The sequence below is a fragment of the Tyto alba genome, unplaced genomic scaffold (genome assembly GCF_018691265.1).
Source record: "Tyto alba isolate M040663 unplaced genomic scaffold, T.alba_DEE_v4.0 Super-Scaffold_3, whole genome shotgun sequence".
Classification (NCBI taxonomy): Eukaryota; Metazoa; Chordata; class Aves; order Strigiformes; family Tytonidae; genus Tyto; species Tyto alba.
This window is the reverse complement of record NW_024881304.1, coordinates 727,628-738,206: the sequence shown is the minus strand read 5'-3', so window position 1 is coordinate 738,206 and position 10,579 is coordinate 727,628. Positions and strand designations below refer to the sequence as shown.

General features: G+C 50.3%; 1 protein-coding gene across 2 annotated transcripts in view; it reads left to right on the top strand.

The window, feature by feature from the left end:
• Positions 1 to 10,579, top strand: part of BSN (bassoon presynaptic cytomatrix protein) — a 94,933-nt gene continuing 84,354 nt past the window's right edge. For both annotated transcript variants that reach the window (XM_042799588.1, XM_042799587.1), the window contains exon 1: positions 1 to 237. In XM_042799588.1, coding sequence (XP_042655522.1) covers positions 80 to 237 — 158 coding nt within the window. In that variant the 5' untranslated portion in view covers positions 1 to 79. The remainder of the gene's footprint in view (positions 238 to 10,579) is intronic.

The following is a 10,579-nucleotide window of genomic DNA, read 5'->3' as shown; positions in this document are numbered from 1 at the left end:
GCCAGGCGGCGATGGCGGCGCGGGGCTGATGGCGGCGGAGGCGGCGCTGCGCTGAGGGAGCGGTCCCGCCCGGCCCGCCATGGGCAACGAGGCCAGCCTGGAGGGCGGCGGCGGCGACGACGGGCAGCTGCCGCCCGCCGCCGCCGCCGCCGGGGCCCAGCCGCCGCCGCCCGCCGCCAAGCCGCCTTCAGCACCGGGCGGCGGCGGACAGCTCCCGGGCAGCGCGCCCGGGCCCAGGTCAGAGCGCGGGGGGCGGCGGGGGCGCGGGTGGGCTGTGGGGTTGTGGGTGGGCGTGGGTGCTGGCAGGTGCGGGGGTGTGGGGCAGCGCCGGGCGCCGGTGCGTTGGGCGAGGGGGTTCGGGGCACGAGTGCGGAGGGCGTGGGGGGTGCAGGTTGGGGCGCAAGTCTGTGGGGGGTGCGTGCAGGGAAACCCGGGTGGGGTAAGGGAGGGGGGTGCGAGGGGCGCAAACCGGTGGCAGACGGGGGTGCAGCCGTGTGGGGGGCAGACGTGTGGGGAGAAGGCAGGGAGGGAGGTGGCGTGGGGCTTAGGGAGAAGGCAGAGGCACCCAAAGCAGGTCCCTGCTGAAGGGTGCAGCCCCGGGGGGAGCTGGCAGCTCGCGGACACCCGTGGGTGCTGGGGGGAGGCAAGGGTGTGGTTTGGGGCTGGGTGCGGGAGAGGGACGGTGTGCCCTCGGCGAGAGGGCAGCGTTTTGGAGGGCAGGAGAAAGGTGGGTGCTGCCCGGTGGGCAGAGGTCCAGCAGCGAGGGCCGAGGTGGCTTAGGAGGAGGGAGGGATGCGGTTTGGGGTTGGGGAGCCTGGGCTGGGGGGTCCGGTCAGCGTGGGTGGACGGTGCCTGACGGCACACGGCTAAAAACCCCGGGGCGTGCGAGCGCCCCGAACACGGCCACCCCAAGCGGAACCGGCACCAAATGGGAAAGGTCGTTATGTAACAGGAGGGACGTGCAGGAGCCATCGGTGCAAAACCTCATGGGGAACCGTGCCGAGCCGCTCCCCCCCAGGCAGGCAGCACCGGCTGGGAGGGAGATGCCTCGGAAGCAGGTGTGGGATTGGAGATACTCCTTTAAAAAAAAAAAAAAAGTCAATCCAAAAATATCATTCTATCTGGAAAAATAAATGCGAGGAGCAGAAAGTTGCATGGAGGGGTGTGGGGGACTCGGCGAGCAGGTTGCCTACGGCGCCTGGCCGAGGCGGCGGTGTTTCGGGCTCTCTGCCTTGCCTGAGCAGCAACGAGCTGTGCTGGTGTTGCCGGTCGCGTTACTTCAAACAGGGAAAATGCAAGCGGGAGCCCGAACGGGAGGCTGCGGGCTCGCCTGGCGCTCCTTCCCGCTCGCTCCCAGCCGGCGGGCTGCGATCGCTGCTTGCAGGCTGCACCCTAACATCCAGACGGGATTCAGGGATCCCACAGGGTGGCTGAGCTGTGGGCAGGCTTCTCTTTGTAAAACCTCTGTTAGATTTTACACAGGGAGCATGAAAAAATACCCCTGAGTGAAATCGTGCCTGTTTTCCTTTACATTTTTTCCAGTTCCCCTTCCTAAAGAATCACCAACCCCTCTACATCGAACTCTGCCAGTGAGAAGTTGTTCATAGGCTGCTCGTAACAATTTAAAATTAAATACCTGCAGGGCTATTTAGGCTGGTGTAACCAGATCAGCCGAGGGAGCTGTGCAGATCTGCCGTCTCTGTCCGATTTGGGCGCTGCCGCGGGGCTCCCCAATTACTCCCCGGGGTCTGCGTTTGCTGTTGTAGCAGGGTTGGGGGTTCCAGGGGCTTTGGGGGTCCTGGAGCACACGGAACTGGTGGGGTGGAGGAGCACAGTCCTGCAGTGCTGACCATCCTTGCTCCTCTCTTGCCAGAAACACCGGGTTGGTTTTTCTGGCCACACTCGAGCCCTCGCATGCTGAGCTGACACTCCTGCCCCTCCTGGGGAGGTGCTGCCGGGGAAGCTGCCCTCCCTTGCAATTAATTAATGCAATTAAAGAGGTGGGCCGTCTGGGGCTCTGTGGTTTGGTGGTGAAGGCTGCTGTGGAGCGGTGGTGGGGTGGAGAAGATGCTGATGTGTACCAGTGTTTAAAAACTGAGTGTGGGAGGGGTGTGGGGAACTGAGATAAGGCTGAGGGATTTTAATTCCAGGTAACAAAGTGAGAATGAAGGAAAAAACAGGCCTCAAGAAGAAAGTAATCTTTATGAGATGCAGGAGTGGGCACATAAGATAGACTAGACGTTGTAAAAGGTTTAGCAAAGCATGGCTCGTGCTGCCCGAGCAGCGAGCTTGCCGTGCAAAAAGTGCTGCTTCAGAAATCCCAAGCGACAAGGGGAAGTGAATTTCTCTCCATATCTGGGCTATTATTTATTTTCTCTGAGTTAAGTAACCTAAATCTGCATGCAAGCTAATGCAAACCGTAGTAGTGTTACTTTTCTGTGTAATTTTTCACAACTGGCCTTGCACGACACAGGGAAACAGTATGAATACCTTATATGTGGTACACTGGATTTTGGGATCTTCTGTTTAAATGTATAAGAATTGTTTTCAAGAAACTGTGCATACACTATGGAGGGACTTCAGAGAGTAGACAACATCCTATACAAGTTACGTCTTCTCACGGGGCTGCAACATCTGTCACTATTTATAAACTTTGATTTCCTGCTTGCATGCTTTGGGTGAGGCGCGGCGGAGCGGGAGCGTGGGGGGCGGATGGGTGCAGCGCTCGGCGGTGAGGCGGTTAGGCTCTGCCAGTGGGGTGCAGCTTGGAAAAAGGCAAACGTGGTGCAGGATTGCATCAGGCGAGGCATTTTCAGTGCAGATGAGAAGTCCTTACCCTTGCGCAAGGCACTGCTAGAATCTTGCATAGAGGGGTTGTGCCCAGCTCTGGTACTCAGGCAAGGTGATGCTGAATCAGAGGAGGGAGGGAAAGATTGCTGATAGTCTGCCTGGACAAATGGAGCCTCTCTTGCCTGAGAAGAGATGAAAAGATGGAGCGTTATTAACCCGTAGGATCAAAGGAACACAAATTGGTTGCGGATGCATTCAGACTGAAAACTTTCCAGCTGCCTGGCAGTGGAGTCCTGGACTGCTCCTCCAAAGGGACCCCCCTAAGCACAAGGCACCAGCTCCTTTTATGGTGCTATTGATGGATTGATGAAAAGGGGTTGGATGGAAGAGCAGGGACGATCCCAAGTTTAGAAACACAGCTTGGGGCACAGTGCTTAAGGTGGATGGTTTTCCTGGTATCCAGAAGAGAGACTTTATTGCCGTTTCTGATCATATTTGTCTGTGCCTGATTTATGCCCAATTCCTTCAGGTTTTCGGTCAGTCTGCTGCTCAGCTGTGGAGCTCGTAAAAGACTTTTTTTTTTTTTTTTTTTTGATGCCTGGAAGCATGAGCTAAGGCTGAAGGACAGGAGAGGGTCGGTCTACTGGGAAGCATAGAGGACTGGCCGCAAATACCCGGGCTGTCAGTGGGAGCAGCGGTGCTTTTAGCATCACCATTTCTCCGGAGCTGGGAGATGCATGTTGCAAACAGCCAGGCTGGCTGCTGGGCTTCGAGCTCAGGAGGAAGCTTTCTCTCACGGCACACTGGCAGAGACCATTGGGACCTTTGTTTTCCATGCTAAAGAAGCCTCTTTAGTGAATACCCCAGAATTTCTCAGGCTCCAAGGTAGGCTTGCTGAGAGTTGAAGGTCTTGGGAGTGATCAGGAAGGGAAATTTCCAGTACTGGGTGGTAGCGCCTCCGGTGCGTGCTGCGAGCGCTCCCCCGAAGCCTTCGCTTAGCTTGGAACAGCAAATCAAGTGTTGATCCTGTCTACCCTGCTATACATTTAGCATCAGTCTGTTTGGCAGGTGGTGGAGCTTGAAGTAAAAAATCAGGTGATAGGAAAGAGTATAGCAGAAACAGGACTGAAAGAAGCAGTCCTCCAAATTAGAGAAAATAGCTCAACTTTGGAACATATGTTAGAGCAGTTTGGATGCTCCGTTCTGCCCTTTTGGTAGCTCGCTTGCATTTGCTGGGTACAGGCTTGTTTTCTTGCAGAAGTACCACAGCAATAATAGGTAATAAGTATATACATAAAAGCAATTAAAAAAAAAACCAAACCCAAACAAAAACAAACCAACAAAAATAAAAAACAAGTTTCCCCATTTTTTTTTTAAGTGGGCATTTTTCACAAGCTTGCAGAAACGAGCAGTCGATGTCCATTTTCCTATGAGCGTGCTAGAAATAAAACAGGCAATGGGCAGGGCTTGCACTTGTCTGGAGAGCCAGCCCCATGTTTGTTTTGATGTGCTGCTGTTCCTAAAGAGATTGAGCCCTGAGCAGGACCGTCCAGAGATGTTACCATCAGAGGCATTGCTGAAAAACCTTTTCCTCAAATATTAAAATAGTTTTTTCCTGGCCTTTTGCTGAACTGCGGACTGGCACTCTGGAAAAGCCTGCCATGCACCCGCGCTTAGTAAGTATTAGTTTGTTTGCTGTAAGACATTTGGAAGGTCAGGAGGGAGCTGAGGCTGGCTTTAAGCGGGAAGGGGAAGAACAGATAAGCAACGTTTCAAGCTCATAAACCTTGTGTGAGCAAAATAAAAGGTAAAAGGAGGAGTGCAAAATGGCTTACTTGAAGGATCAAGTCAAAATACTTGCTGTGTTAAATATCCCTCTGGGCTTCAATTCTTCTTCCTCTCCCGTGATGGGCAGGCAGTGTCAGCTGCAAGGCGTCTTCCCCTTAGCAAGCAGTGTTTTACATACGTTTGAGAGCTCTGACAGCAGCCATTAGGCCACTGAATTTAGATGGCACAGTTCTGGGTGCTTAAGTAACTCCAAAACCTCTTCTGTGAACGTGCTCATCAATATTCAAAATGTTTGGCATCAAATATTAATGCCTTTATTTCCAAAACAAATACACAGATTTGCTATCCGCTTCACAGGTTGGGGTTTCTCACTGCTGAAACCAGCCTGGATGTTATAGTGAAGGCATATGTCTCTTTACCCTTTGCTTTTGCTGTGCAGGGGACTCCTGGATGTACCTACGGCATCCGCTTCTGCTTGGAAAGAAGGATGTGGAAGAATTTGGAAGGGTTGATTTCCTTCGCTCTGTTGGCTCATGCTGGTTGAAATATTGGAGGAGTCTTTGGCTCCTTCTGGCACAGTTTGCAGCGACGGCAGGGCTGCTTTCTGGGCGCTGAAATCCTGAATACTGGCGGCCAGCCTCTCCTGCTGACGCTCGGGAGCGGTGCCACAGCTCGAGTGACCGCCTCCGGTGGGACCGGTGGGACCCTCCACACTCCGGGTCATGCCGAGCGGCGCGATGGGCTGGCTTCTGCTTCTCCAGCGCGCCTGAATCAAAACTGTTTCTTTTCTCTGCTGTGTGAATTGAGCACATAGTTGATGCTTCCCGTCGCGTTTCCAGTTCAGTGCAAACAGGTATTCAGTGCTGTGGCATATTCCTGCAGTGTATACTGGTTTGGGGAATACTCGACATGTGTTTGAACACCTACTTGCCGGAGAAACACAGCCTGCCTGCCGCCAGCCCTGCCTCTCTGCGCAGCCACCTTCACTGATTCCCCTCTGGGGCTGGCACTGTGGCTCGCCGCTGGCCGACGGTGTTTCTCTAGCAATGCTGTTGCAATGTCGGACTCATTTCCTAGCGACTGAGAGGCACCTTTGGAAGGATGTGACAGGCAGTCAGGGTGCAAACAGCCTTTCCGAAAAGCAGGTAGCTCGGTAGGGTGAAATAGGTTCCACGGCAAAGGCGTTCTGGTTTTTCACTAAATGTAGAAATAAGATCATCACGTCGTCTTTGCTGATGAGAGCTGCTGCTCGGGTTTTTTTCAGCTGGTGAGTGGCAGCAAGTGCTGATGGTCATCCCCATCCCACACGTTGTAAACGGTTATAAGTGTTGCACGTATTTTCTTGAGATTGAGATCGTTGCTGTTGAGCCGTCGCTGTGTCTTCAAATGTCCGTTTGAATGACAGATTTGTTATTTTTGCATCAATCTATGGGCACGACTGTTCTTATGAAGAGGTTTTTTCTGTCTTTTTTAGTGCCCGGGGGTGCTGAGCTTCGGTGTGACCCCGAAGCGCTGCTGTGCAGCCTGTCAGTCATCACTGGGCATGCCGTACCGCTTTTCATGTCACTGACACTGAAAAGTTTTTATAAATACAGTGAGCTGGCTCCTCGCTGGGAACACCCAGCACCTCCAACAAGCTATTAAGGAGCCTACAAAAGAGACCATTGTCGTTGCAGCCTATTAATGCTGGCCTGTGCTTTACAGTGAGGCTGGAAGGCATGTTCCTGGGAGGCTCTTCACCCATACTCTGCTCATATTTAATGTTAAAGGTGACTTAATTATGCTGGTGGTGGTATCTTGCTGACTCCTGGTCTCTTTATAGCTTATTAATGTGTTTGATATTGAAGGTAGACCCCAGCCCCATTAACAGACTGGGGACAGCGGCTTGGTGGGGCAGGAGACAGCAGCTCCCTGCCCATGCTGAGGCTTCTCAGAGGCAGAGGAACATCATCCACCAAGTCAAGAAAAGCCGTGTCTGAATGCAAATTTTTTTTTTTTTTTTTTAAGAATGTCATGGTTTGGCTTGAGATGAAAATTGATGGTATGCCATCCTGACTTCTGACACTGGGTGGTAAAGATCATTACTATACCTAACAAAGGCAAAGCCCAACCGAGCCCAATGGCATACGTAAGCAGCGAGCATAAGTAAGTGTAGAAGCAGTGTACTGGAGGGTGTAATGGGATACATGGTCACAGAAGGCTTAAATAAAAACTTCACCTCGAGAGTCTCCCTCAGCCCAAAACTATACTTTCTGCGATGTACAGCAGATTAGCCGTTCATACTGGCTTTATTCCCCCTGAAGATGTGATTGAATAGTTTGGTACATTCTCTTTTGTCAAAAATGATTTAGCTGTGTTTCTAAGTCATTGTCTGTAGAAGAAAAATGCGTGTATATTTAATGCAGTAAAGTGTATTAGGCATCTTCTAAGAGCTACAACAAAAAAAAAATACACCGTCTCCTGTCCGGTCTGTCTCCAGCTCTTTCTCCTATCGCTGTCCTTAGCATCTTCTTCTTGAAAACCCGTTGCTCACGGGTCGCCTCAGCAGCCTGTCCTTTGTCCTCCTCTCGTGTCCTGACATTAGGAAGAGCCCTTACACCTTGACCCTAGAACAGCCGAGGCGAATGTCTCCACTTGCAGACCGTTAGTGCTTGCTGGTGGTGGGCACAGTTGTCCAAGAGCTGAGTGACTGTAACAGGGTGTGTAAGGCACTGGTGGGCAAAGGTAGGAGCACGGGATTGGAGGAGACCTCTGGGCCATTACCCACTGGTAGACACCATTAGTCACCCCATCGTGTAGTCCCACTATCAAGGCAACAATTAAGATCTTAAATGAGATACTCCACCTTGCAAAACCAAAATGCAGCTTTGATTTGCCAGCAGTAGTCCATGTGTTTGAGACATGCAGATTTAGTTTCATTTCCATATGCTTTCCTGAGGCATAATGACACCTTGAAGCCCAGATGTGTTTGAAGACCTGGATTTGGGCCATCCTGGCCAGCTGGTTTCACAGCAGGGAGCGATGGTGACTGGGGTGTTCGCCCATTTCGGATCTGCAGCCAGGTGTTGGGGCACGTTGCATGACTGGGACACAGTGGGGACAGCCTTTGGCATGTGGGTCAGGACTCAAAGCTGAGCTTTTGGAGGTGGTGTGGTGATCCCGCCCTTGTTCACCATGCCCCTCTCCTCCGTGTTCACAGCCAGGCAGCAAGTGGTACAGGAGGTAAGGAAGGGACATCTTATGGACACCAAGTCTTCTCACTGCATCACAGTTACGCACTGATTTCTTGAGTCGCAGCAAGCTCTGCACAGGCTCCTCTGACACATGAGAAGCTCTTTCTCTCCTCCCTGAAGACTGTCGAGGCCGTCCCTGTGTTTGTCAGTGTTTCCTCATTCTCTGTCAGCAGGCTTCAGTGCTGTGCTGTGACTTCTGCCTGGCATGTCCTGCAGCTTCTGAACCTCCATGTGAGGTGCAGGCTGCCATCTCCTGCCTTTGACTTGCTGCCCATCACCCCTGCGGTCACCTGAACTTCTGCTGCCTGAGCATGCTTAGCTGCTCCTCAAAAGGAGAGCATCTCCTGCCCTCCTGCTGGAGGGTTTCCCCCTTTTTTGACAGCTGTAACACAACCTAGAGCAAGCGGATGCTGTATGAAAAATGCATCCATGCTGCTTGAGAAATGTTGCTGAATTTTGTGGGTTTTTTTTGAGCAGGTATGACTAACCATTCTTCACTTGGCTCTGGGACCTGCCAGGAACCAGAGTCTCTCAGACGTGACAAAGCAGTTTCCCACGCTGAATAACTTTCAGATGAGGATTTGACAGCTCCTCTGAAGGCCGCAGAAAAAAAATCACCATGGACCAAAACGTTGCTCAGTGCAGATGTGACAAAATTCAGTGTTTCAGCCGGTGTGTTTGAGGTTGGCACGCTCTCCTCCATTCAGCCCAGGGTGCCAGAGGCAGAGACATCTATGTAGGTATTACAGCACAGGGAGACTTTCAGAGGCCAGATGTCAGTAACTGAGAGCAGCCTTTGAGCCTTTTTTCTTTTTCATTTTTTTTTTTTTTTTTTTTTTTCATTGCCTACCAGTAAAATATTGCTTTTTAGCCTATTTTGAGTCTTTCCCAGCAATGGGGCTTTCCAGGCTTCTCCAACTATGAAGAAGGACTTGAGGCTGACACCGAGCTCAGAACCTGGCTCCAGTGGACATCCTTTTGCAGGACTGATGCTCTCCAGAGGATTGTAGAATCATGAATGTGGGGATTTATTTTGGAATTTGGCTTTATTTATGGATTTTGAGCTGTGTTAGGGTGCTCCTTCTCAGGGTGCTTTGTCTTTGGAAGTTGTAAATGGGCATGAAGTCAATGAGATGTGTCGTCTTCAGCTATTAAATGGATTCAGAGGGGTCTTGCTCCTCTTGCCAGTCCACATGAGACACAACAGGGTCTGCCATGGACTCCCCAGTATGAGAAAGAGTATGTTGGTAGCTTGCACCCTTCCTTCATCAGTCTAGACGTGAGGAGTATGAAGAGATTTTGCCATATTTAATGTCTGTGAAATGATGAAATTGTGTGTGGGAATTACTTTCAAAGATTGACATGTTGTAGTGGTTAACCACTTTTTTTTTTTTTTTCTTAAACCAGAAAAAACAGATTGCAGCCTGGGAAAAACAGTGTGGGTTTTTTTTACTTCATCTCCTAAAGAAAACATTTCAGTTACAGAAATGTGAAGTTATGAGTTAGAAAATAGGAATAGTTGAAATTTGGAAATGTGTAATAAGTTCTTAAGGGACTTGGTAATTTGCCTTCTTCTTGTGAAAAAAACAAATCAGCTGATAATACAAAGCTTATGAAAGGCTTGGGGAAAATGCAGTGCTGAACTAGATCTTTTTCCACATTGACTCTGAACTGTACTTTTTTCTTTGAAACATGAAATTACTTTTAATTTATTTTGTTCCAATCCTAGTTACATAAACTATTATTTGATTGTACAGCTGGACTGAAAAACTGTAGGAGGTCTCACATTTAGAATTATTTTGCTGCCTCTTTCTCATTAAGCCTACAGACTGATTTCTTTAAATGCACCTATTAATCTTCTTAGGGAGACAAATTGTTGTTTGGTTGGATTTTTCTTTCTTTCTTTCTTTCTTTCTTTTTTTTTTTTTTTTTTTTAAACACTAAACTTCCTGTTAACTGCCAGAGTAAACATTGATGGTTTGAAGCCTCTCCAGGTACGTGCGTGGTGGAGTTGGGCCACACGATGCAAGCACGTGTTGCCCTGGCCAGGCTGGGTTTGATCTAGTTAGCTTAAGCACCCAAGGTGGTGACAGCCTAAACCGTTCTCATCGTGCTTGGCAGTAATCTCCAAGTCTACAGGATGAAATAATAAATTTGTTTCCATTTTAATTTTGCAGTATGCTTTTTCAGTAGCTTGTCTTCTGTTGTGTTACTGATTTCAAGTTTGGGACTTGTGGGGCTCCAAGTTTGGGACCCATTAGTGTAGTCCTTGTAGGACCAGCAGTAGGATGCAGTAAGCCATGTGTTGTCCATGAAGTGTGCAGATCTTTCCCGTATTTCCTCTGAAGTGCCTCAGATTTGTTGTCTTCTGCCCACCAATCGTAAGCCACCATATTTTGGGTTTCTTTTACCTGTTCATAGCAAGATTTGTTGTCGGACCAGGCAGGTGTTGGTAGCAATCCTTTGGACCGCTGCCCTTGTGAACATTCTTCGCTCTTCTCCACACCTCTTCTGGGAATGGCTCTTAGGAGGGTGGGGAAACCGCTGCCAGGCAGCTCCCAAAGCACATCTGTGGGCTGCGTCTGCTCCGATATGAACTTGCAAGATGTCTGTAGCAGATAGTGTCAGAGCACATTGTGTCAGGGCCAGGCAGCACCGGGAGCTTTCCGTAAATACTCCCGACGCCGGTGTATGTGAGGCGGCGATGCTGGGTTCTGCTTACGTCGCTGTAAATCAGTCCGTGGCGTTCAGCATCTGCTCCGACTGTC